Raw genomic sequence first — 25975 nt, 5'->3', positions numbered from 1 at the left:
TGGCATGTGTCAGACTGGTTTACCCGCATTGGGGAGACACATAACTTCCTTGATACACCACGCCCAGTTCTGCCTATAAAATGACACCCAAATGATAAGAGATGCACAACATCTCCACAATCACTCTCCACAAGACTGCTACATCCTGTCAAGCAGCGAAATCTCCACGCAGCAACACCATGAGCCTGAGGACCAAACGCGTCAACCGCCCAGGACAGCACATGTCATCAGGCGGCTTCAGCAGCTTTTCCATGGGATCGTACTCCATCCCCAAAATCAGCACTGGAACTGTAAACCAGATTACACCGGTGACCATCAACAAGAGCCTGCTCAGCCCCCTGAAGATAGACATTGATCCCACTGTCCAAGCTGTTCGCACCAAAGAGAAGGAGCAGATCAAGACTCTGAACAACCGCTTTGTCTCATTCATTGATAAGGTAGGAAAGAAATTTCCCTGCTGATGAACTTTTTGTGTCCGTTTTAAATCACTTTGGTCAATTTCTATACAATACATATACTATTGACCCCTGAAATAATGTGTACTGTAATTTGACCTTATATTCAAATTATATGAAAAAGGGGCTGGGATATGTTTAATTTTGTTTGTGCTTCCTCCTTGTGTCACAGGTAAGATACCTGGAACAGCAGAATAAAATTCTGGAGACCAAATGGAAGCTGCTGCAGGGACAGACGGCTGCACCCTCTGATGTCGAGCCCATGCTGAAGGCCCACATCGCCAACCTGCAAAAACAGCTGGAGTTTCTCAATAACGACAAACACAGACTGGATGTGGAGAACAATGTCATGCACAAAAATGTGGACGAATACAAGACCAAGTAAGACATTTATCAGGCCTGTAGACCAGCAAGAAGAGAAATATTAGTATGAGTACATGTATGCTGATGAGATTTTTATGTATAATGCGATATTTGTGGTATATTTCAGGTATGAGCAGGAAATCATAAAGAGGAATGAGGCAGAGAATGAGTTTGTCATGCTCAAAAAGGTACAGTATGCTGTGTGAGAGTGCGACACTGATGAATGGCTTGTTCAAAGATTCATAATTCCTTTTACTGAGAAAAAGTTGCTTTCTCCACTGACTGCCTGTAGGATGTGGATGCAAGCTACCTGTCCAAAGTTGAACTGGATAACAGCTTGTTTGATATCGCCAGTGAAATCAACTTCCTCAAGTCTCTTTATGATGAGGTATAGAACCTGAAAATCTTCCCCAAATTTCTAATATTAAATAAAAAAAAATATATATATATATATATATTTTAAAGATATATACGTATTTTAGAAGGTGTACTCATCCTGATTATGTTTTCTGTTGTTTGCGTTGTTTTGGAAAAGGAGCTACATGAGCTGCAGGACAGCCTGAAGGAGACTTCTGTAGTGGTGCAGATGGACAACTCCCGCGCCCTGAACATGGATCACATCGTGGCGGACGTTAGGGCGCAGTACGAAGACATTGCGACTCGCAGCCGTGAAGAAGCAGAAAGCTGGTACAAGACCAAGGTGAAGAAGTAAAATAAATCAGCCTAGATCTGAGAAGATTCACATGTTGCTTAAAGTTTCTCTTTCAAAGTAAAAACAGAAAAGGGGTCAACTAAAGCTTTAAATGTTTGAAGTCTGCCCTTTCTTCCTGACAACAATCACTCCTGTCACACCCGAGAGTTAATGATTTTCTCCTCTGTTGGCTCTCTGCCATACCAGTTTGACCAGATGGCTGCTGACGCTGACCAGTATGGAAATGAGCTGCGTGCCACTAAGGGAGAAATATCTGAGCTCAACAGGATGATCTCCCGCCTGCAGAATGAGATCCATGCAGTAAAGGCCCAGGTACGTGGACAGAAATGGGAAACAAACAATTGGTTCAGGTTTTGCTTTGTAGTGGCTTGTGGGTCAAACTGACACGTGCTATACAATGACTCCAAATTGTTATGAAACAGTATCGTTTTGGTCTAGATGTTAGTCTGCTCCAGTTATACCTGAGAGGAGTAACTAACAGGCTCAGGATGCCATTGACTGCTTACAAAACCTATCTCTGCACAGTCGGCATTTTATACTTTCTTTTGTTTTGTTTTCAGTGCGACACTCTAGAGGCGCAGGTGGCTGAAGCAGAGCAGCGTGGGGAGGCGGCTGTAAAAGAAGCCAAGCTTCGCATCAGGGACCTGGAGCTGGCTCTGCAGAGGGCCAAACAGGACATGGCTCACCAGCTGAGAGAGTACCAGGAGCTCATGAATGTCAAACTGGCCCTGGACATAGAGATCTCCACCTACAGGAAACTCCTGGAGGGAGAGGAGGCGAGGTGAGTGGGTTGATCTCAATGACTTATCTGAATGACCAACCTCATTGCATTTCATTTTGGTTTTTATGGAAACGGTCCAAAAGGGTCTGGTATACCATGGTCAGCGTGAATACTCTTTTCTGAGTGTGCGTCAAAACCAAAACACAGTGGTAATACTAAACAATTGAGAAAAAGAAAAAAGAAAAAAGAAGGTCTTTAAAAACCTGACTGCAACAGCAGATTTTAAATGGTTTCACTTTCTTTTGACTGCATCGGCGCGGATTGAGCTTTTATTTTTAATTTGTGTTTTATCACTTTAAACAACAGCGTGGCAAAGATTTACTTTGAATGTTTGTGTTTTGCCAATAAAAATAAATAGCTGTGAAACAATATTAAAAATGTGGCAGTTAAACACATGAAATAAATTTTCAGATATAGGAAAGACAGAGCAAGACAAAAAAAAAAAAATGTGCCTGTTTGTCAGGAATGCTACAATACTGCTTATTGATTTGTGGATGTCGACTATTTGAGGAGGGTGTAGCTGTTTCATCCGCACAAGTTGCTCCTCTTTTCCTCTTTTGTCAGTCAGTTTCTGGAACTGGACTGTATGAATCTGTACTTTGCTCAGATGTTTTTGTGTCTAACATCTGGTAGGAAAGCATCCTCTAAAGCTGGAGGAATGATCAGAAAAGCAGTTGTTGTGCGTGTTTTCTCCCAGTGTTGCCACAGGAGGTCACATTTTGACAAGTGACACAGCTTCACAGGAAGACTTAAAGATTGAAGATTAATCACCTCTTTTGGTCCACAACCTTTAACATTTGATGTTTGCCAAACTTTTCTATGGAGAGCCAGCTGCCTCTTGAGTCATAAAAGGCGTCATGCACCTTTTTTGACCGATGCAACAGTTACACCCCATAACTGAAAAGAGACTTTGCAGGGAGCTTCCCCTTTGACAAATGCTCTTCATCATCACCATCAGTGTTTTCAGAATATTTCCTGCTTTCTCATTTACAGACTTGGACAGGAGTCTGTTCTCAACATCCAAACGGTGCCCAACGGTAAGCGATGACACAACACTTGTCACTGTCACTGGGATTAAACTGACATTCTGTCTGTGTTGTGTGTGTAACTTTTTGGCCATCTTTTGTTTTGTTTTTTTTTTCTTTTCTTTTATCAGCCATTTATACCCACCAGCGGCAAAGGTCAGGCCCAATTTTCATCAAGACAGTGGAGACCGGAGACAGATCCTACAACTGAGGCAGAAATCACCCAGCTTCACTCTGAACAGCTTTACCTCATTTCCTTGTAACCTACAGTGAGCCAGCTGCACCCATGAGCCAAATGTTTGTGTTAGTTGTTTATTTTCTGTATGTAACAAATGAACTCAGCTATAATGATTAACTCTAATTTTTCACGAGTAAGAAATAAATGGACATTGAATTCAATATATTTTGTTATTCTGTCTCTATCCCAATAAAACATACTGCAAGTGTGTAGTGTGTGCTGACTTTAACGGACAGACCACAACCTTAAATTCAGGGCTTGTTCCTTCTGCATATTGCTGCTCTCTGTCTGCACGTTTTTATCTTTTGCTTAACTGGCTAAAAAAGTCTTAGGTTTATTCCGTTGAACTGATACTAAATATGACAATCTTCACATTATCGCAATTAACTGACAATTACACACTCCACAGTGCAGAATACTGTATGTACTTGCAGCACTTGTCAACCTGGACTGCCTCATAGTTTGAACTGGAGTTCAGAGACACAGGAGAGATGGCGGAAAGTGGGTCTTGATGAATTGTAGCATTGTTTTCTGACGAACAGCCTAAAGCGCACATGTGGGGCAGTGTGCATTCAGGGCTCTATCACAGTTTCCCCTGTTATAATACTATATTATGTGTGAAGAGAGGAATAATTTTATTTTCAAACGCATCTGACAGCATCTGATTGCACCCATGAAACCTTAACTATGATTGCAGTCTGTATTTTGGGGATATTATTTTCATTCACATAGGTTATCATCCGTTACTATTAGTTACACAATTGATATGATTCACTGTTTGAGACACACACATTATTTCATATATGTGTTCTTTTTTCAGTTGTGGAAAACGTTCTTAGGTCTCTTACTTGAGCAGAAGTAAAAGTTCCAGAGTGTAAAAACATTGTGTATCCAAAAAATTACTTCATTGATGACCAAGACCAGGTATTCAATGAATTAGTCATATTAAAAGTAAAATATAATGTAGGTACTAAATGCTGAGTGGTTGACTTCAGAAGAATGTTAGAAATAGTCTGTGTTATTGATCTGTGGTCATCAACATATTAGCATATATTATCATATGCTACCAGGAGCCTAAACTGTTTATAAAGCATTGTTTATGATTCATATTTTGAATGAATAGTCTATAGTGTGCGACTGAAATTGTGTAATACTTTGTGTGCTGTACTAACAGGCCTCTGTGAGGCAACGCAGTGGTTTCCCACCAAGAATTTGCCCAGTGTTGGTTCTTACAGGATGTGTTCAAACTGGCTCATACCATTTGCCTGAACCTACTTGCCCCTTTGAGCCTGTGAGGCAACGCTCAGGGAAAAAAAAAAAAACACAGAAAAAGTACTTCCTGTTTTAAGCCGCCCTTGATTTAACTGACAAACTGGTGTTGCAATCTCAAATTCAGGCATAACTTCGGCCTTAAATGAACGCACTGTCAGGATACGCTTTTCTTTCTTGACAGACATCTGCATTGTCTTCCGCAGCCCTGTGTTTAAGGTAACTTAATTTTTTCTCAGTGTTTTCAAAAATTCCACTGTAAATTGTATGCTGTATGTGAACAGTATGTGCAGACATGTGGGCGGGCAGCTTTCACAGCAGAGAGTTAGAGTTAATTACACATATGCAGCTGTGAACTATTTTTCGTGCATTCATGTTCTCAACAGAGGCACACAAATGGACAAAGACACTGTGCTGACTCACATCCTGAAGCCACAGGGGCTGTCAACACTCCTGGGTGGAGAGCCGCCTGTCAGTGTGATAAACAGCAATAGGTACATATCCCAGCTCGCTGGTGGAGATCGAGTGGCAGATATAAATGAAGATGACACCCCGTCCTCCCTTGATCATGCCATCCTCACTGCTCTGTCAGCTGAAACCAAAACCGTGATACTGATGGGTCCAGAAGGCTCGGGTAAAACCACTGCACTGGAGAAGTTAGTTTTGGATTGGGCAAAAGGTGATCACCTTCAAAACCTTTCTTTTGTCTTCTATTTCCGACTGAGGGAAATGAACAGTCTTGAAGCTGTGCTGTCACTGGAGACTTTAATGCAAAACCATCACAGTCGTATCCCCCCTGAGTGCATCCCACCAATTCTACAGAAGCCTGAAGAGGTGCTGTTTGTTTTTGATGATCTGGATAGATACAAATACAACCTGAACCCCTCAGTTCACACCCTCTGCTCCGACCCCAGCCAAGCAGTCTCGGTGTCCTGTTTGATTGCCAGTCTGTTTCATGGATCACTTCTGAAAGGCTCTGCCTTTGTGGTGGCAACCAGGCCCACTAAACGTCTGACGTTTCTGAAAAGCACCCAGATAGAAATGTTGGGTTTTCTGAAGCCCCAAAGAGCAGCCTACTTCAATCGGTTCTTCACTGACCCAGCTGCTGCCAATAAAGCACTAGTACATATGGAAAGGACTCTAGGATTTTATGATTTCTGCACCTCTCCTAGATTCTGTTGGACAGTTTGCTCTATTTACAAGACCCTGATGGATGCTAGAAAAAAACTTCCTGAGACACTATCTCAGGTGTGTATAGATATCCTGACTAACCTGATTCAGGCGCTCTCACTGAACAAGGCCTGCAGCAGACAGCTAGTGCTGGCCCTCGGCAGGATGGCTCCTCGTTGCTTTTTAAGCCACCATTCAAGCTGCACCAGAGAGGAACTCAATTCCTTTGGCTTTCAACAATTTCTCACCTCAGTTGGTGTTTTCTTGCGAGTAGACGGTAATCTGGATTCAGACACGTGTGTGTTCTCCTTCACCTCCCAGCAGATGCAGGAGTTCATCTTGGCCATGTCTTTCTTTTTGGACAAGTCAACAGGTGGGAGCGTCGAGAAAATGTTTGAAGAGCAGAAAGGTCGTGCAAAATTTCTTGACCTCTTCTTGTCAGGACTTTCCGAGCCAATTCAGCGCAGACCATTGGAGACCCTGCTGGGGGAGTTCGACCCTGATCAGATTATGAATTTCAAAAGTTGGTTTAAAAGCAGTTCAGAGGAAGCACTTAAGGCTTACGAAAAAGACAGGCACATCCGCTTCTACCACATGCTTCATCAAGCTCAAAATGAGAATTTGGTGAAAGAGATCATCACACCATCAGCACGAACAGGCCTCAGCTACGGCGGCCTGAGCCTCCAGGACAGTGTATCTCTGAACTATGTCATGACGTGCCTCACTGAGCTGATAATGCTGAATCTGTACAGAACCGAAAATTTCACAGAAGAGCAAGCAGAAGTCCTCGTTCCAGCCATGAGCTTATCGCATCAGATAATGTAAGTTATGTTACAATTTCACATTTGGAGTCATCATTTATTTCAGGTGTTTCTGCCATCACATATCAGATATGAGTCTTGTGTCTCCCAGCTTGTCAGACAGCTCCTTGAGTGTAGGGGCCGTCCTCCATCTGGCTTCGGCTATCAGCAGAGGAGTCACTAAGGAGCTGGATCTCGGGCACGCTCACCTCGGAGAGGAAAAGTTTAAAATCCTCTGTGCTGGACTGAGAGACTCTAAACTGCAAAATATAAAGTACTATCTACTCAAGGCACCCTTTAAACATAGCCGTTATCCTACCACAGCTTTTTCAAAGACAGAACGCAATTCAATTAATACATTTGTAATATCTTTTTTTTTTTTTTCATTAATGCAGTCTTACAGTATGCGGAATGACTGAGACAAGCTGTGAAGATCTGGGGCTTGTGCTGACCTCAGGCAGCTCTCAGTTACGTGTGTGTGACATCAGTTTCAATAAGGTCGGGGACCAGGGCTTGATGAAGCTGTGCAAATCACTGTCCAACCCGCAATGCAAACTACAGAAGCTCAAGTATGTATAAAATATAAATCTAGTCTTATATTAGATTTGGTATTTTTCCAGCAGGGTTAAAATTTAGTTTGAATGACTTTATTTTGTTTCTTTAAAGGTTACAAGGTTGCGAGTTGACTGCAGCATCCATGGAAGCGTTATCTGCAGCTTTGTGCTCTGGCTGTTCAGAGCTGATGGAAGTGGATCTGATACAAAACAGGATTGGTGACAGTGGAGTGGAGGCTTTGTCCAAGGCCCTGAAGCACCCCCTTTGCAAACTGCAAAACCTGAAGTAAATCTGTGTTTAAAGATGATAAAAGTGCAGTTATTGCCTTTCCTTTCATATTCTGCCTGACTAGCAAAAGCTAGACATCCAGTATTTAGCTGAATACTGTATATTCAGAAACAGCTGGGGACGCAGCTCAGTGGTAGAGAGCATGTTTTACATGCACAGGCCCGGAGCCCAGAGGAATGGGCAGGGTTACGACAGGAAGGACATCTGGTGTCAAATCTACAGCCAAATCAATGTTGCAAGTCACAGAGCTGACTTGGTGTGGGAACCCCAAATCAGGAAAAAGACTATAGATGGGGGGAAAAAAAATATGTATTCAAAAACCCTTTTCCTCATGGGCCTGAAAAACATTCGGTATTATTATGACATCAGCGTCTCAGTCTGTTATTTTAGATGGATGGATTTCACTTTTCTTTTGAACAACCAAGAGTATTTTTGAAATGAATATTATCTTTGTGCGTGGTGCACGTCTCACTTGTGTTTGCTAGATGTCCGCTGGCACTAAATTAAACTTCTTACTCATCTTTTATTCCTTCTTTAAGACTGTTTGACAATGAGGTGACCGGGGCCTGCTGTTCTCATTTGATGGAGTCGTTGAGGTCAGAGCACTGTGTCCTCTCAGAACTGGATCTGTCAGTGAATGAATTGGGCCAGAAGGGGGGGCTGCTGCTCTGCCAAGCTCTCAGCCAACTCGGATGTCCACTGAAAAAACTGGGGTAGGCACTGCATTAACATTCCTCAGACTTTTCCATGGTTAACTACCACCTTTCACAAATATAAGGTGAAATTCAGATAAGCACACGTTAAACCACATAATCTGCTCCACCCTGCAGACTGAAACGATGTGAGCTAACTCGGCCTGTCTTTGAAGAGCTGGGCTCAGTGCTCAGTAGCGGGAATTCTAAACTTGAGTCCCTGCTTGTCGGTATGCATCCAGTAGGAGATCAAGGGGTTAAGCCTCTTTTGGCTGCTGTTGCTCATCCAAACTGTCTGTTGGAGGAACTGGAGTGAGTCACCCAACACTCTTCTTGTGTCTTTTCTATTTCCACATTACAGTGTCCACTGAATCCATATCGTTCTGCTTCTTCCTGTTACAGTGTTGAAATGACTAATTTGACGGACGCCTGCGTTGTCGACTTGTGTGCTGCTATAAGAGCCAGTAAGACTTTGAAGAACTTGGAACTGAGCAATAACTCTCTGACTGATGTTTCTGTCCCAGCCCTCATTCAAGTAATGGAGGACAGCCCCAACATGCAGGAGTTGCGGTACGCGTGATTCACTTTGGTTAATTATAAACTACAATTTACAATAACTTTCCAAGCACAAGAAAGCCCTTTGAAACAAGAATCTAACCACTGCTTCTTGTCTGTAACTATTTCAGCCTGAAGTACAACGACTTCAGTGAGGACGTTTTGGACATGATAGAGGAGTGTGGTAAAGTGAATTTCTGAAGAGGGCGAATGGGTTGAGCCGTCTCACAGACTGCTTTGGAAATAACATAGTATTTGAGCTGATGCACTACAAAGTGGGAAATTGTTGCTTTTACCCTTCTTAGGTCAAACATAATTATTATACAGTTATTAGCTGCACTTGTTATAGAATCAATTTCAGCATCTATGACATAATAAAAGGTCCCTTGACACATTTGGGACTGGATTTTATGCAGTTATGTTTTATTAAGATAACTTTGGCATTTTAAAGAGATATTACGCCTTTGGAATTTCTCATCTTACAGGAAAGTAAGCCGTACATTTTGTGAGGCAAATGCAGTGACTTTTTTTTTTTTTTTTAATATAAACACAGATGTAAATCATATTGCCAAATTCCCAAATAGCAATTTTGTCAGTAGCAGTGTTATGTGTTTGCTGCTATTTCTAACTACACACACACACACACACACACACACACACACACACACACACACACACACACACACACACACACACACACACACACACACACACACACACACACACACACACACACACACACACACACACACACACACCTCTGTCTACCATTTTATGTAAAGGCAGGAGTAAACTTCAGACGGTGTAAACCTGACACCACAGACACAGAGTCTCTATTCCACGCATGGAAATGCCTTGTGTCCAGTCCTCCATCCATTGGAATGACGCAGCACAAAAAAAAAAAAAAAAAGAAAAGTTAATGTCTTTCAGGAGGCAAATGACAAGGTATGTCTGTGAGACCTGCAGGAGGTGAATGAAGCCAGACTGGATGTCCTCCTGCTTCTCAGTGGTCATGAGCTTCTCCATTAAAATTCCCAGTGTGGCTGTTGTCCTTTGTGTTTAGCGTCTGACGGAGATTTTTACTGCCATTGGAGTAAAGCTCTTCATCCGAGCTGCTCTCAATGTCACTGCGGTCATCTTTTGACACCTGTAAAAAGGATTCACATAGCTGTTTTACTATTTTAATTATGACAAAAAAAAAAAAAAAAAAAAGCAAAAATAAATAAATAAAAAAAAGCAATAATGTTACTGTGTTAGCCTGCTTAGCAAAGTAAAATTATTATAATGACATTATACATTAGTGTCCGTGCTAAAGTCCAAGACATTTCACTCAAAACTACAAATGTATCCCAGCAAGCAGCCTTTCAGCAAACTGTGAGGCGATTGTCAAAAGGAGCCTTTCATTTATCATCGGTCCAATAGTTGTTGAAACATTTCAATAATCAAACCATGTCAACTTCATGGTGGCAATAAAGTAAAAATGAGTAAATAATCAGTGTCAGATATTTTCATTCCCTTGGGCTCATGAATTGTATACAATTTCAATTTCTACAAAAATCTATATAGTAAGTTAAGAAGTTTCACTAAAGGCTGATCATGCCATTCCTAGAACCACTTAGATAGAAATTGAGGAAAAGAAAAAAAGATTACCACGCTAACCTTTCCTTTGAATATGGCTTTGACAGCAATCCGAGTGATGAGGTAGAACCAGATGACGTGAAGTGTCTGCAGGACCAAGAGTAACCCATTGAACAGCCACCACGCCTGGTATGGCCCAACAATCTCCCAGCTCTCAAACAGAACACTGTAAACAATCCTACAACAAATGCACGTTACTGGATATTACATTTTCTTTGAGAGGGTTGTTTCCTGCACATAAATCGTTGAATTTATGTTTCAGTTTTGTATTATTATAGTTTACTTCATAGGTATATGGTAGGCAAGTGATAGCGTGAAATAAGAGTCAGTCTATGCAAAACAGGAAAAACTACTTATTTGCTTACTTTCAAAAACATTGTAATTGGTGGGAAATATTGCAATATTCAATATTATTGCTATTGCATGTTTAAGGGAAACATCATCAAATATCGACAAGTCTGCTCTTATAGTCATTTTGCCTTTTCCTGTGAAATCTAAAGAATAGGCTGCCAGAAGAGACCATCGATATGACTTTAATCAAAATGTGTCGAGAACAATAAACGCACATAATCTTTGGTGAGAGATGGTGAATGTAAAGTGCCTTCAAATAAGAAAAATGTGAAATATTTAAAAACTATGTCATGTGATGTGTATAGGAAATCTTTGCCTCACCAGAAAGGAAAGATGACAAGGCGAGTGAGGAAGAAGCTTATGCTGAACACCACAAACAGGCCATCGCATAGCTTCTGGTACTTGGCATAGTTGGCCAATTTGGCTGCCTTGAGAAATAAATAAGTATTCATGATTCATAATGTGATCAAATATCAAACAAATATCTCACTGTTTACTTATCATTCACATGCCAGTTGGTCATAATATGTTTTTGCCACACTGGTAGCAGAAGTACCTCCCAGGATTTCCAGCCTCATGTGTTCCCAGCTGTGTTTACCTACATTTTGTCCAACAATTAGTGGCTGAGTTAAACCCAGCCATCCCTCAAATCAGGTTGGAACACACAAACACACAAACACACACAAAGTTTTGGCCAATAAATTCTTTACCTCGAGGAAGATGTCAGATGCATCGTGCACACACATGACCAAAGTGCCAGCTCTAAGCATGTTGTTGGCATAGGAGAATGTGATGAGGATTATGGTGGCCAGATGGTGGACAAGCATGATGATGAAATCCTGTCACCAATGAAATGAAGAGATGACAGGGAGATAGAGGAACTCAAGCTGCTTCAGTCAGCAATTAGAATTTGCAAACTCATAAAAACTCCCACAGCTGAAGGAACAATGAGAAGAATTTACTAGTTGAAGACTAATCCTCACTTGTTGGCTTTTGTACTAAAAGCTGGAAGTTACAACAGCGACTAAAAGACATTGTGTCAACAGTGGGATGGCAGGTTGGTGTTAAGCTGTATGCAAGGGGGGTAGATTTTTAAAGGCATTGCAGCATTTCATTGCCTAACCTGTTCTGTCAGAGCACAGAATCAAAAGACCTTTCTTCCATTTCGTTGAGCCTGTAAACACGGTGTCCAAAGAAATTAAGAAAAATGGACACAAAACAATATGAAAAAAAAACAAAAAACTGGTAAATCAGCTCTGACAAAAATAGCGTTATGTATTCAGTGAGGCCATTGAGAGGCTGCACTATAATGTAGGATAAGCTGATGTTGACTCACCTTACGCTTAATGTCTATGAACTGTGAAAACATCAGAGACCAATAGAAAGCCAGCTCAGCTACATAGTGGGTGTACTGCTCAGGAACCAGAGACTTCAGGAGGCAGTAAAAGAGAAACACCTTTAACAAATATGCAGCCATACAGGCCTCCAAACATTATGATGCTATTGCATGTGCTAAACTAATTAGAATAATACCATGGCAAACTAAATAGGATTGTTCAGTTAATTAAGAAACACAAACAAACAAACCTGGAAAGGAAAGTTGTGCCAACATTGTCTGGTGTCCCACATCCAAGGCGACTGAGTAAAACATACATATGGATATAATTAAAAGAGGGGTTTGGAGATTTTACACTCAGTCAGATGCCAATATGAACATGTAACAGTTTCTGCTTGACATAGTTTGTGTTTATACGTAGCTTTAAGAACTCCATTGCTAGTGTCCCTCCAGTATAATTGTGGAGAAACAAAGTCTTGATATTTTTTGTAAAAATCCTTTTCACAGTTTAAGTGAAGCCAGTACAAAGCCTAAGCAGTCTGAGTTACACAAATCAAATTTTTTTTTATTGTACATACACGCGCACGCGCGCACACACACACGCACGCACACACACAATTGTGTAACTCATGTATTTATTCCACTGTAGGGTAAAGGTTTCTATTTTTAGTATTATAAAGATTATTTTTTTAGAGCTACTGAAATGAACAGTGCCCTGAACTTCTGCTCTGATTGGGCACGACATAATAAAAACTGACTTAACTTTCCATTCTGTTCTGACTATAAGCAGATGAGCACATCAAGATAAGCACCTCGTGTTACTGAATCTCCAAGTGGGTGCAATAAACCCACTGAAAAAGACAAGGGGTTTAATGTTTACACCAAAAGAAATATTGTTTCATTGTACTTGTGGGCAGCGTGCCATTGTTTTGAGACAGGCGTCTCCTTTAAGGCAATCTCTGATTTCATTAATTCAGCTTTCAATAAAAGTGAAAGCCGTAGCTTAATTTCGTATAAAACCATAGGAGGCCGTTTTCAACTTACCACCCACAAGTGGCGAATGGCATAGATAAAAATCCCCAGGTAAAATGTAAATCGCCACCTGAAATGAAAGAAAATTTTGCTCTAGTAGAGATTCTCCTCTCATGAATGTAAGTCACACTACACAGCAGTTTGTGTAACAGGAACTTACATGCTCTCACAGAACTTTTTCTGCATGCTGGGCCTGTCTTGGTTTCGACGGATGCGAAACCATCTTTGTATTTTTCGCACATCCCAGTCCAGCTGCTTGGACAGTCCCTCCAATTGCCTTGTGTCTGGACACTGAATACAACACAATACAATTGCAAATGACCTGCTTTCCCTTGGAAAACCACTGTATGAGTACCTATGCCTGTCACACTATAAGAGGTATTTAATGGTCACATCATTATGCCTGTGGTAGTGTATTTCAGTGCAGTAACATCAGTGCACTAGTGTGCAGAGGAAAACTGAAATGAAAACTGAAATAGGCCTTACGCACCGCTTTAGACTGATAGAGCTGCTCCAGGATAGGATTGGGCTGAGCTCGCCGAGGCACTCCCGCCTGAATCTGAAGTATGTGGGCACAGGGTTTGGCCACTAGCCTGTATACACACAGACAGAGGCAAAAAAAGGAAAAAAAAAAAAAAAGAGAGTGGGTGGGGGCAGGGACACAGAGATGGTGTGGCATTAAGAGACTTTTTACTTTTACTTTTTTACTGGCTACAGAAACAAGTGGACTACAAACCAAATGATTCTTTGACTGACATATGCTGTCGAACTTTCACAGTTGGCCCACAAAGTTGCATTTGACGTGCATGTGTGCGTCTTAGGGGGAGGGAAGGGGGGGCATAATAGAGGCTATGGCAGAGACGGGGGAATGTAACACCTTGTTTAAACAGAGCATGATGACCTGTCATGTGAGAGTATGGGAGACAGAGATGGGAGGGTGGCCTCTAACCAAAATACTGCTGTGTGTCACAAGATCATTTGGTAAAGTTGATCAGTATTCCTGCTCAAACTCTGAGACACGTATTATATCTCACTCCCACAACATCCCATTTATCTGACATCCCAGATGTGGAAAAAGACTGAATGAATAGAGGTACACACTGCATGTTGGCTTGCGTGTGAGTTTCCTGAAAATGAAATGGCCCTCAGCAAGTTAGGCCCATTTGTGTGACCTAAAATTACTTTTCTGTGAAGACATGACTCTCAGTTAGGATTGAGAAAGGCTGCACAGGCTGGGTTTAAAATACTCCGAAGTCAGTGGAGTTTCTCATGTTCACAAAAGGAATTTGACTTTGTTGTCACAAAATTACCATTGCTGGGCAAGGTAAACAAGCCAGTCAAGTCTGTGGAGTAATTTTCTTTTCAGCACCTCAATGGATTGCTAACAAAAGGCTGAGACAAAGACAGCAATTGAAACTCTTGCAGGTTTTGTATTCGAGGAACTATTTCCTAATAAAAGAAATCAAAGGGATGGTTTTAATTTGATTATAAATGACTTTCTCTCAAATGTCAAAATTATTCAAAGTTTGACAGAGCTAACACAAGATCATTGGAACTGTGAAATTGTGTGTATTTTTTCTTGCTGAGGGTGAACTATACTTTTTGCAGTGTTGATTTTTGGTTAATGAAGAACAGCTGAATCTCGGCCTGGATCTCTTCAGCTGTGCAGTCACTGAGAGCAGACGTATCAACGTAGGAGACGACACCACAACTACTTGTAGCAATTAAGTATGAACCTGATTTACCTTTCAAAGAGCAGCCTGAGCAGGAAAACGCCGACAGCCAGGGGCAGCGCGTACAGTATGTGTCCCGCTCTGGGGTACTCCTCTCCAGGTGGTGGATGCTCCAGGTCCGCCCAGGAAACATTCTCGGGAAGCCAGAACCGCTCACTCCAAATCCAGGCGGAGATAGAGGAAGTCATCGGGGGAGCGGAAAACGCCGGAGATCAGAAGCTGCAGGAGAATCAAAAACGGGTAAATCCAAAACCTGACGCGGGGGAAGGGGGAGAGGGAGGATTACTTGTCGGACATCCGGCGTGTTGCTTCAGCTCTGAGGAAAAGTTGAGCAGCTGCGTCCTCGCCTCCTCTCTCCGCTTTGACTTCAGGCGGACTAAGCATCACTTCTGCTCGGCTCCTGTCGAGTCGGGCAGACCGCTAGCTTGAATGTGAAAGGGCTGAAAGGCAACACCCACATCACCGATGAGGCAACTTTTACTCTGTAGGGATGAACGCATTACCGCTGTGCTCCAGTCCGGCCTGAGTGAGAGACACCGCCTCAGAAATACAAAAAAGTTAGCTGACAACTACACCTCCATTTTTATAATTAGCCCAGGTGAGTTAGCTGCTATAGCCAATTAGCATTAGTATAAGTATTATCATAATTTGGACTTGTTCGGTGGGAAATCGTGACAGCGGGAATGAATTTGTCGAAGTGTTTGTAACTTCATTTGAAAACTTAAGCGTGCAACTTTATTATTAAAGTAGTTTTAACAGGGTTATCGGATGAAGGTAGTTCGTTACGCAAACATCAATTAGCTAATGCTAGTTATCCGTGACAGGCAATTGATATCAACATATCGATATTCCTTAGATTTTTATCAACCAGTGGTCTAAACGTTACTTCGATACACGTGGAAGTTGTTAATTATTAGTTATATATTTAACCTGTGGTATGTAGTCCAGTACAAGGTTTTGTTTTTAAGTTTACCCCTGGAGGGATGAACACATTACTGCCAATTAAAACTAATAATTAAGCATAACAGTTGTTAAGCCAATGGAGCCATTTCTCTCTAAATGATTAGCCGTTAGGCTAATAGACTTTTAGCTCATGCTAATTAGCCGTTACAGGCGTAACGCCAACAGCTATATTTCAGAGTTTTGCTCCACCAATGATCAAATATTACTCTTGGCCTTGGACATGTAAAAATTGTTAGATGTAATACTTACGGTTCAATTAAGTAGTGTAGCTCGAGTGTGGGGTTTTTTTTTTTTTTTTGTTGTTTTTTTTTTTTTTTATGAAGTTGTCAAGTGTTCAATTTAATTTTTTTTTTTCTTCACACTTATCGCACTTGTTGACTTCTGAAACAATCAACTCAATTTACTGGCATTGCAACTAAGTTTACGATGTACAAAGGTGATATTAAGGAAAAAAAACCTTGATGTTAAAAAGGTGTATGAAAGCAAAGGTTCACCTATGAAATGTGGTCAAAATCAGATTCGTTCAAGAACGGGTCTTTCTGCCGCATATTCCCTGTGTAGGAATCATGACTTTCACGACTCATAACATAGGGTCCTCCGGCCTGAGTCTCTCGTTCACTTGTCACATGACAAGTGCGCATTCTCAGTGTAGGCGCGACTGATTCATTCACGACTCATAACTACGGGTCTTCCGGTCTTTCGTTCATTACTCACGTGGTTACAGCAGTAACATGACCAATGTTGTTGTTACTGGTGAGGAGCGCTATCTGACATATAGCTATGGGATGGATCTGTTGGAACAAATTCATATACTAAGGGGTCTTCAGTGACCAGGTAGGCTAAAGTGAATAGCCATCATAGAATGAGATTGATTGATTTTTATTTTTTATTATTATTTTTTTTTAATGATAGGTGGAGCACTCTCCTACCAGCAAATAAACTATAGCAGGCTATGGCCCATGGCCCAAAACGGTGCTCAGTAGATTAACAAAAGCACATTTGTGTATTATATGCCAGGTGAAGCAAACCATGTTGCTCTTCAGTGTTTGAAAGCTGTGCTTTTTCAGACACTACTCAAATGACAGCTAAAGCGCCACACTGGTTCCAATGAACGAATGACTTGAACAAAATTTAAAAGACCTGAGTCACTAAAAAAAAATCTGAACTTCCCATCACCACTGTTAATAGTCTTCTGCAGAAGGAGTTAGATGGTTGAAGATTGACTGAAAAAATGTCACTTATTTGCAGCTTTTTATCTTAAACACTTACCTCCACTATTTAATTGCCCAGCAAAGGTTAATATCTCAGGCAGGAATTTGGCCTCTCAGCAAAATCCAAACTCATTAAAGCACCCTCCTGGTTTCTTTTTCACACACTTTACACAATTTGATGAATTTTAAGTTTCCTGGTATTCTCACAAATTTATAGCCAGTTTGTGAACTGAAAATTGCCATTGTGAAGACCGTCAGGTATTTTATAGTGCAATATAACTTAAATAAAACATACAGCTCATACAAAGGTGGCATGTTGGTCTAACTTATAATTCATGGATACAAAGGGGGGGGGGGGGGGGAGAGAGAGAGAGAGTTGCCTTCAGGGCAAAACAAACAGGAGGTGGATGCATTACATAGATAAAACACATTCTCACAGTAGCAGTCCCTATCCTCTGCCATTCTGTAGACTTTTACATCAGTACCAACTGGTCAGAAAGCAGCTCAGATCTAAGAACAAAACATCTCTGTGTCAGTATGCAGCTGCAGCTTCCGAGATTCCCTATTCGGATACATGACCTACTGTTGAGGGGCTGTGGACTTCAGCCTCTAAATAGGGGGTTGTTTTATTTTATTTTGAGGATGTTAATCTTGTTTACCTTGATTGTAGACTATTAACCACACTTCAAGTGTTTGTGCATTTATTCCAGTCAGTTCTTTTCTGCCTGCAGTCCAACGATATAGCAGGCAGGTCTTGTGCACAGTGTTTGTTATCCCCTTGCTCCCCCCCCTTCCCTTCCCCGTTGGGCTGTTCCATTTCGCATCTGAAAATATCTGATAGTTGGAGAAGCGTTCTTCATGTCAGGGACTGCTGTAGCCTAAACAAGAGAACTGTAGCTCCTGGATCACATAAGGTAATATTTCATGCTAAGTTTCGTTTTTAACCTTTATTTAGCACTTTGTCTGTAACCTAATTCCCGAAAGGAAATTTTCAGAATGTACCAGCTGCCAGTTCCAAAAGTACTTGTGTTTTATGTCCTCTAGTGAAGATGCAATTTTGTGATTACCTTTTTGAAACTAAAATACTTAACCTTTAACAATACATACATAGTCTTGATCAGTTTAGGGACGGTATATATCTGAAATATATTTTGTATGACAACATTTAAAGCACTTTTTCTATTGATATGCATTTATCGTCTTCATATTTGTGTCTTGTTTTTTTTCAGCAGATAAGAAAATGGATGAGAAAGAATTGAGTGATCCGCTGAATAATGTATCACTGATTAAAGGTAAAAAAAAATTTATTATTATTATTATTTGTAGTATTAATTATTATTTTTTTTTTAATGGACCAACAGTGAATGACTTGGCATTGTTTGTTTTGTTTTTTTTTCCTCCCCATCTGGCCCTTCCCTGACACAGCATATCTCACTAACTCGCAGTATAAGGGGAGGGGGGGGGGAAAAGCATGAGTCACAGTTAAAATGAGTTTCTGGACCTACAAGGACAGTTTGTACGCTTTAGAGCTTAAAGTGCTATATATGGCCTTGTTTGAGAGGTTGATTTCTCTAATGGTAATAGCTTATTAGAAAATGGAATCTCTTTACACAGAGGACACATCAGCTGACTAATGTGTGTTAGCTGACATTTTGGGAGACTTATTAAAATCCAGGGAATAATGAAATGAGTGCAATGGATAGAACATAAGAATCTAGTGTGTGGCTCAGATGGAATCTGCAAGTTAGTGAATGAATCAATTTTGTATGATGAATGAGTTTGTAATGCTACACTGCACAGTACAGTGCATAGGGAGCACAAAGCAAAGAGTGCACTCACGACATCGGTAGCTCAGTCATTTGATGACCGTATTTTTCAGCATCAAGCATATTTAGTATATTTTGGAAGTATTTGTGACTGAGAACATTGCTTCTATGTCAATTTAGTCACATTTTAGGGACTCATTGAATACTCTGGCATTCAGTTTGAGTAGTGATAAGCTTCAAATTTTTGTCACATTTAATTTGAAAGGGAACCGACAGCAGGAAAGATGGACCATGATGGCTTTTGCCTTCAGCGCTTGAGATAAAAAAAGACTTTCTCCCACAATTTTTTTTTTTTTTTTTTTTTTTTTTTTCCTCCCCTGGCCGACTTGAGGCATTGTGCTGCTCTGTCCCCAACTAGTCAGAAGTATTTTTACTCAGACTAATCCCATTATCACTTCGTCAGGTGTTATTCTGTGACACTTAGGCATAATGGCTATGATAACTAATGTTACTAAAGATAACACGATGGATGATGAGATGCCCTCTATCCCTCGTGCTCTCTTCAGAGGGCATTCATCTTTCACACAAACTGGACAGAGACAGCTCTGCATACAGGGAGCCCACTCACATTCTGACCCTCACTCATACATATGCATGCATGAAGCAACAGACAACCTTATATACACATGCAGGACGTAGCACTGCCCACCCATTCTTTGTCTGGCATACACTGGTGGTGGTTATGGTGGTCATGTGAGTCAGAGGGTGCCACCAGCCTCCAGCAGCTGCTTCATACCCAATAGTTTCAGGGGCCTTTACCAATGTGTGGTGGCACTGCTTAACTATTTATTTTAGTGATATAACACACTACATCACAACAAATGAGTGTGAGTTTATATAGCCATGTGTGCCAAATGTAGCTAAATTAAAGCTTTCAAAACAAATGCATTTAATAGCAGCCCCGGTGCTTTTGTGTGCCCATTTCTAGTGTACATGCATGACCTACCTTGCTTTTTTTTTTTTTGGCCAATGCCAAATGCAGTCTAAGATGAGGTCATGTCTTTTTGTATCCATGGTAGATTAGGGGATCTAGATATTCACTCGACATGTGCAAAGCCCAAGTATTTGTGGAGGTTCTTTCCCCTCTAGGAAACACAACAGACCCCTGGCAACGTTGGCTAGTCCATTTCCTTTGTGTATTGTTTACGGTAACAGTAACCGTTAACAAGCATTGCAGACGTGCTTGAGGCACGTATGTCACTGTTGTCTATTTCTGGGTTGCAATTAGTTAGTATAATAGGCCCATTTTAATATCTTGGGGAAAAAAAATCTAATGCACAAGCCCTGGTTAAATATTTGGGCAACTGTGAGTAAGCCTTCTGTTTTCATAAACTTGAATTGCTATCATTTTTGATTTATGTATCATTATGGTTTAAACTTTACTTTCTCATGTTTATGTATGCCCTCCAGTGATTTTTGTTTTGAAATTAACTTCTGTTCATAGAGCTAGGTACTCTCATGAGATCTTCTGGTTTAATCGTTACTTTTTTCATCCTCAGGTGACATGACCAGGTCAAATATGGGGTCTGCTGGTGACTCAGATAAAATTATCCAGCGCTTGAATGATGACCTTCGAGAGGCCCAGAAGCTAGCCAACATTGAGAAACAAAAATGCATGGAGCTGCAGGGTAGTGTTAAAAATCATGTCTAATAATAATAATACCGTTTTCTGTTGGTTAGATACAGCCACCCACAAATGCATACAGTAAATTAAGTTATATTTTGCAGGTATGCTGGAAGAAGAAAGAAAAGAAAATAAACAACAAGCTGATGATTCTGCAAAACAGATAAAACGTCTTCAAGGTACAATTCTGTGTATAAAGCCACCTGCTTTTGCTTGCAAATGATGGATGGAAGCGCAAAGTGGCAGAGTTGTACTTCTGTCTTATCCCAGTAAAAATGCCAACATAAATAATTTAAATATTGACCCTGGTTTGGACAGGCCAGCTGCAGCAGCTCCAAGATGAAATTGGTGTTCTCAGAGAGCAGATTGACGTTTCCTCCAGTTCAAACGAGGAGCTGCAGAGTGCGCGTGATGAGGTGAAGTCACTGAAACGTGCACTGGAGTCCACCACTGCTGAGCGAGACCGTGATGTCACTGCAATCCAAACTAACCTGGCAACCGTCTCTAAGGATTTGGACAAGTGGCGTCACACTGCCAACAAATATGAGCACGAGATTGACAATCTACAGCGTGACCTTCAGCAGCAGAGCAAGCAGTGGCAGAAAACTGCAGAGATACAAGGTACTAAATGGTGCAAATAATGAAAGGGGCAATTATGTTGATTGATTGACATAGTATTAAGTTTCAGATTTATTTATTTTTTTAAATATGACCATTAAGGAATCACCCTTAATGGCAATATTGTGAAAATATTAGTATATGTATGTATATACACTTACATGAACCTTGAAACATGTTTGCAATGATTTTTACTGCAAGTTGGCTAATTAACAATTGAGCATCTGCTCATGCAGCATTACATAAACTGTGTTTTTTTTTTTTTCCCTCCCCCCCCTCCACAGCTAGCGAACTGCAGTCCATGCAGGTAGAGTGTAGTGGCCTTCAGAAGGAATGCTCTGTCCTGCGCTCTGAGAAACAGGACATTGTGAATAAGCATCAGAAGGAAAAGAGCAGTCTGCAAAATGAATGTGCTTCCCTCAGGGCTGAGATGGAGGATCTCCTCAAGAGTCACCAGAACGACAAGGGCACTTTGCAGAGTGAATGTGTAGCATTGCGCTCTGAGAAAGAGGCAGTGCTGCAGATCCAGCAGCAGCTGGAAAAAGACCTTTTCAGGTCAGAGTGTAATATTACCACCAGTTCAGCTTCACCTCCACATTTGTGGTTTGACTGTTTAGTTGATTCTGCTCCAGAATCTACTACAGTATATACTGTAAACATCACCTCTGGATTGTTTTCTTTCCATAGTTCACATGCCCAGAATGCTGAACTTAGCAACAGCCTCAAAGCCCTTGAGAGATCCCAGGAGGAGTTGGAGAAGAGGCTGACATCCCTGCACCTCCAGCACCAACAGGATAACACTAAATTACAAACTGAACTGGATGAGGCGGACGGTCACAGCAAAGCTCTGCAGAGAGAGGTATGCCCTCAAATAATGACGGTATCAGTTGGCTAGGCCCTCAATTAACAAGAATCTCACTATCATATTGACCATGCCTAACAATATTTCGGACTTGACCTCACAGTCGCTCTAGACTGTGTTAATTTGCTCACATTGTTCAATCCTGCTACTGACTCAGTCTTGACTTGTGTTTTTAGGCATTAATGCAGCCTGAATTGACGGTCACGACTTCCAGTCTTTTTTCTATCATTTATACACATAAGCACATGATAGTCTATTGATCTGTGAGCCAGGTCAAAACAATCCTAAGAGCACAACAGCAGCAGAGTTGGGGAGAAATCTCTTGAAAGATTACTCTCCAACAGGAGAATTTAATACATATTACACATTAAATTTTGTGTAGTTATTTAACAATTGAACAAATTTCTGATTGTACTGTATGTCCACATCTGCTATTTAGCAACATCAATGACAAGTATATCTCAAAAATAGTGGTTTATACAATTGCTTGACTGTGTTAATCTGACTCCATTCCAATGAGTCTTTATGTACTTCAAATCACCTAATAGTTTTAAATACAACCATTTTGTATTGACTGTTGTGAACTATGCTAGATGTTTTGCTTCACTGTTATTTGACATCTGTACACAGGATCATTTCTCTAGGTTGGTCAAGAGGGTGAGGGTTTAGGCCTCATATAAAAGCTGGACTAAGTATGCGTCCTTGGGTATTTTGAGCCAGTTAGGAGTGATTTTTTTTTTTTTTTTTTCTTCTATTTTGAGACAACCAATTAAGACGGACTCTGAAGCTGCTCTCTGTGATTTTCATTGGAGTTGCCCAGCCCAACAGAGAGGCAGCTGGCATGGCTGAATGTTTAAGTCCAACAGAATTTTAAATGCCAACCACAAGCTCAAGCATTTTGTTGGGATAAATCAATTGTGAAATCAAATGATACTGTTGGATTTTGGCAAGTTCAGGGAAAGGGCAGTACACTTGAATACCAAAACACTTTTTTCCTTTTTCTGAAACACACTTTCCAAAACATTTCCCTAAGAAAATTACTGCTCAAATTACATGATTTGGAAAACACAAGCATCTATCACAAAGCTATGAAAATGAAAACATCCTGTAGTTTGGATTAGGATCGGGCACTACAGTGACACAAGTCCAAGACAGGCAGGGACGTATTAAAGGCAGCATGGATGAACTTATTTTAGACTACAAGCCATTCATCCCAATGTGGTGTTGCAACAGACTGAAAGAAAATACTCTCAGGATTCAGTAGTAGAGCACTGTGCATAAGGAAAAAGACAATCATCTAAAGTCCTGTTGAAGATTAAGCCTGTAAACCATTCACAGATTAGCAGGATTTACGGTTACAATGGATTACATGAAATTACAATTATTCTTATAGTAATAATAGTTAAAATGATGATTTTTTTTTTTTTTGCAGTATGAGGAGGCTAAGACGGAGCTGTCCAACCTAAAGGAAAAATACGAGAAGACTGAGCAGGAAAAACAGTCGCTCACGGATGAGCTTGAAGGGTATAAAGCCAACTTAAAGGAATTACAGGAGAAAGGAGCAAAGGTGGGTGATTCTTAAAATCATGTCATGCCTTGACAATGTATGAAGAGTAGCATCATTTGTAGAAATAATAGCACCATAGGTTTGATAGCTTCTATTTTCATAGGAAGCAAACATCTGCAGTTGTATTGGTTTTGGGAGCATCATTGATCTGTTGACATGCGTACATTTTCTGAAGCATCTCCAGGCATAAATGGTGAATCTGTAGTGAGATTCATCCCAATACTTTTTTTTTTTTTTTTTTTTTTTTTTTTTACCTCAGCACACCTGCTCCCTTCCACTCATCCGCTCTTTTGCTTTTAGACATTTACAGCCATGTGCAACATTGAGTTTTGTATAAACACCAATTATAGACAGACTACTGACTTGGGGGTTTATTAATTAAGCTACGCCCAACTAAAGTATGTCCCATTGCAGTTGATTACTATAATATCCCTTCCCTTCTGTAGACATCCCTATTGCTGCCTGTTCAAGCCATAGTCATCGGCCTTATCCTGGCTTTGCTGTATTGGTGCTTCAGCGCATTGTGGTAGTAAGGTACACATTACTCCTGTCAAGTTGGCCTACATCTTTCATTTTCATCAGTGTCTTTTAGATCATTGCATGACCTAATCAGGTTTTCCTGATTTTCCCAGAATGCCTTCCTCTGGGGAATCTTCAAAAACTAATGTATCTGGAATCTAACCTCTAATCATACAGTTCCAACATCTGTTTGTCTTGTTTGGATGGCTAATGCTTAACAACTGTTTCTCTCAGTTGGCCTGGGTGGCCTTACCTTGTGGGTTTTGTTTTTTTTTTTTTTTTGAGCCGTTTTTAACTGTGTTCTCTGTGTACTGCTTTGGTCGCAATGGAAAGCTCCCTCTGTCAAAGCTTTGGCGGTCCTGGGATGGGTGGTTTCATATGGTGATGCTCATATTTCCATTTGTGTGCCACCACTTGTTTCAGAAACTGTGGATGACCTGGGGACCTGTGGTTGCTGTGGCTCTGACAGCTGTGACTGCGGCTGTGCTCTTCAGGACCTGAGGGCTACTCACTCCAACACAATAATCCATGTTTGTCTGCACTGAAAAACTTGCCCCCTTATCATATCTGCACTATTAATGGGGAGGGCTCTTACTTAACACTGTTTAGTTTTTAAGATCCTCTATTTTAGATGGCAGAGAAGTTAATAAAAGAATGTGAGTTCTGTGTGCAAATCTAGTGGAGTTATTTTTATTGGTTGCTATTTTGGCTAATTGTTAATTAATGAATGTAAAAGTACCAGTCACAGTAAATTAGTGAAAAATATGTGAGGTTATTTTTGAAGTTTGAACCTCCTTAAATGTAACTAATTTCTGTACTTGTCAGAATAATAAATATCACAATGATGCAGGTTAAAATTGAGTACTTGATGGATGCCCCTGATACACAACAATACATCAGTTGTCGATCGTGGTGGACATTTCTGATATCTCTTATCAGAAATGGGCTGTTCAAGCAGAGGGTTTAGCTAAGCAGGAATTTATTTACTTTTAGAACCACAGCAACTCAGCCTAAGAGGATCTAGTACAGGATTCTGTGCTTCCCTTCAACCATCGGCATTTCGTCGAAGATGCATAATAATAAAATGTATTCATTTAGGTTTTTTTTTTTTTTTTTTTGTTTCCGCATCAGTTGCCAACCCCTTAGGTGTGGTTGACATTACAGCTCTTGTTTCTATTTCTCAACAGGATCAAACAATTCAACAACTTGTCCATTCCCTATTTTCTAAACATTGTTTAGCCAATGAAAACATGGACCAGATTAAGCCACCCGCAACATGAATATTTGAGAGAGGGGGGAAAAAAAAAAAAAAATTGAGACCAACAATAGATTACAATATTACATATTCATATTATGTGTTATCTGGTGATGATTATGTCACGTCTGACCAGTAGGCAACAAAAAAAGCTGCAATAATACTTTAAATGTCATGGTTTTTGAAACTGCTACACTACTCTGAATTTGTAAACAAGCTCAAGCATATGTGGTTTTTACTCTGTTTTCTGTTACTTAAATGTTTGCATGCATTATGAGTATGTAAAAAGGAAAAGAGAGGGGGGGAAAAAAAAAAAAAACATGTTGGCATTAACAATGTATGCTTAGTTACTGTGTTTATGGACATTCTGAATTAGTTTGATTTCCTGTAAATCTGCTCAAAATCTCTATTTTGTAAAGAGTTGGAAAAGTAGAGTTTCTTGGGTTAAACATTTATGAATAGTAACTCTGTAAGAGTGACCTCAATTAAAGTGTTCAAGCTCCCAATTCCACCTCATAGTCATTGCATAAGCATGCA

The 25975-nt window shown here is 40.5% G+C and overlaps 4 protein-coding genes across 7 annotated transcripts; 3 read left to right on the top strand and 1 right to left on the bottom strand.

Moving 5' to 3' along the window:
- The first annotated feature begins 30 nt into the window (after nt 1–30).
- Nucleotides 31–3782, top strand: LOC115046007 (keratin, type II cytoskeletal 8). Its single transcript, XM_029506054.1, has 9 exons — nt 31–437; nt 628–836; nt 946–1006; nt 1111–1206; nt 1354–1518; nt 1717–1842; nt 2091–2311; nt 3305–3348; nt 3468–3782. The coding sequence occupies exons 1-9, from the start codon at nt 102–104 to the stop codon at nt 3545–3547; spliced, it is 1338 nt and encodes a 445-aa protein (XP_029361914.1). The 5' UTR covers nt 31–101; the 3' UTR covers nt 3548–3782.
- A 1139-nt stretch (nt 3783–4921) lies between these two features.
- Nucleotides 4922–10139, top strand: LOC115046005 (NACHT, LRR and PYD domains-containing protein 12). The gene is made up of 9 exons (XM_029506050.1): nt 4922–5062; nt 5230–6834; nt 6926–7087; nt 7209–7382; nt 7480–7653; nt 8196–8369; nt 8487–8660; nt 8751–8918; nt 9035–10139. The coding sequence occupies exons 2-9, from the start codon at nt 5240–5242 to the stop codon at nt 9102–9104; spliced, it is 2691 nt and encodes an 896-aa protein (XP_029361910.1). The 5' UTR covers nt 4922–5062; nt 5230–5239; the 3' UTR covers nt 9105–10139.
- Nucleotides 9391–15540, bottom strand: LOC115046009 (ceramide synthase 5-like). Of its 3 annotated transcripts, none has more exons than XM_029506058.1 (10): nt 15006–15540; nt 13742–13853; nt 13421–13551; nt 13273–13330; nt 12480–12530; nt 12229–12321; nt 11603–11731; nt 11214–11320; nt 10557–10719; nt 9391–10071 (listed from the first exon to the last, which is right to left on the bottom strand). In XM_029506058.1, exons 1-10 carry the CDS (start codon nt 15179–15181, stop codon nt 9907–9909), a joined length of 1185 nt encoding a protein of 394 aa, XP_029361918.1. In that variant the 5' UTR covers nt 15182–15540; the 3' UTR covers nt 9391–9906. The 3 variants fall into 3 exon arrangements, with proteins under 3 accessions (XP_029361918.1, XP_029361919.1, XP_029361917.1); XM_029506059.1 differs by having other exon boundaries at nt 9391–10050; nt 10563–10719; nt 15006–15515; XM_029506057.1 differs by having other exon boundaries at nt 9391–10050; nt 10563–10719; nt 13751–13853; nt 15006–15476.
- slmapb (sarcolemma associated protein b) lies at nt 15189–25782 on the top strand. 2 transcript variants are annotated; one of them, XM_029506055.1, is made up of 11 exons: nt 15189–15233; nt 18009–18081; nt 18400–18459; nt 20493–20621; nt 20722–20796; nt 20936–21238; nt 21520–21790; nt 21923–22094; nt 23530–23664; nt 24111–24198; nt 24607–25782. In XM_029506055.1, the coding sequence occupies exons 3-10, from the start codon at nt 18408–18410 to the stop codon at nt 24192–24194; spliced, it is 1221 nt and encodes a 406-aa protein (XP_029361915.1). In that variant the 5' UTR covers nt 15189–15233; nt 18009–18081; nt 18400–18407; the 3' UTR covers nt 24195–24198; nt 24607–25782. The 2 variants fall into 2 exon arrangements, with proteins under 2 accessions (XP_029361915.1, XP_029361916.1); XM_029506056.1 differs by lacking the exon at nt 15189–15233 and having other exon boundaries at nt 18397–18459.
- The last annotated feature ends 193 nt before the right edge of the window (nt 25783–25975 follow it).

Source organism: Echeneis naucrates, chromosome 7 (genome assembly GCF_900963305.1).
Source record: "Echeneis naucrates chromosome 7, fEcheNa1.1, whole genome shotgun sequence".
Lineage (NCBI taxonomy): Eukaryota > Metazoa > Chordata > Actinopteri > Carangiformes > Echeneidae > Echeneis > Echeneis naucrates.
Note: the sequence above shows the minus strand (reverse complement) of the source record. Positions and strands in the feature narration are given on the sequence as shown.

What these genes read in the sequence shown, in the direction of transcription:
- LOC115046007 (XM_029506054.1), top strand. Translation starts at nt 102, where the DNA reads ATGCACAACATCTCCACAATCACTCTCCACAAGACTGCTACATCCTGT. An exon ending in GTGGACGAATACAAGACCAA is followed by an intron (nt 837 to 945) that starts GTAAGACATTTA and finishes GGTATATTTCAG; the next exon opens with GTATGAGCAGGAAATCATAA. An exon ending in AAAGCTGGTACAAGACCAAG is followed by an intron (nt 1,519 to 1,716) that starts GTGAAGAAGTAA and finishes CTGCCATACCAG; the next exon opens with TTTGACCAGATGGCTGCTGA.
- LOC115046009 (XM_029506058.1), bottom strand. Translation starts at nt 15,181, where the DNA reads ATGACTTCCTCTATCTCCGCCTGGATTTGGAGTGAGCGGTTCTGGCTT. An exon ending in TCATAGACATTAAGCGTAAG is followed by an intron (nt 11,732 to 12,228) that starts GTGAGTCAACAT and finishes CATTGGTGACAG; the next exon opens with GATTTCATCATCATGCTTGT. An exon ending in TATTCAAAGGAAAGGTTAGC is followed by an intron (nt 10,072 to 10,556) that starts GTGGTAATCTTT and finishes ATAGTAAAACAG; the next exon opens with CTATGTGAATCCTTTTTACA.
- LOC115046005 (XM_029506050.1), top strand. Translation starts at nt 5,240, where the DNA reads ATGGACAAAGACACTGTGCTGACTCACATCCTGAAGCCACAGGGGCTG. An exon ending in TCTAAACTGCAAAATATAAA is followed by an intron (nt 7,088 to 7,208) that starts GTACTATCTACT and finishes TCATTAATGCAG; the next exon opens with TCTTACAGTATGCGGAATGA. An exon ending in CCCAACATGCAGGAGTTGCG is followed by an intron (nt 8,919 to 9,034) that starts GTACGCGTGATT and finishes TAACTATTTCAG; the next exon opens with CCTGAAGTACAACGACTTCA.
- slmapb (XM_029506055.1), top strand. Translation starts at nt 18,408, where the DNA reads ATGGATGAGAAAGAATTGAGTGATCCGCTGAATAATGTATCACTGATT. An exon ending in GCAAAGCTCTGCAGAGAGAG is followed by an intron (nt 22,095 to 23,529) that starts GTATGCCCTCAA and finishes TTTTTTTTGCAG; the next exon opens with TATGAGGAGGCTAAGACGGA. An exon ending in TACAGGAGAAAGGAGCAAAG is followed by an intron (nt 23,665 to 24,110) that starts GTGGGTGATTCT and finishes TCCCTTCTGTAG; the next exon opens with ACATCCCTATTGCTGCCTGT.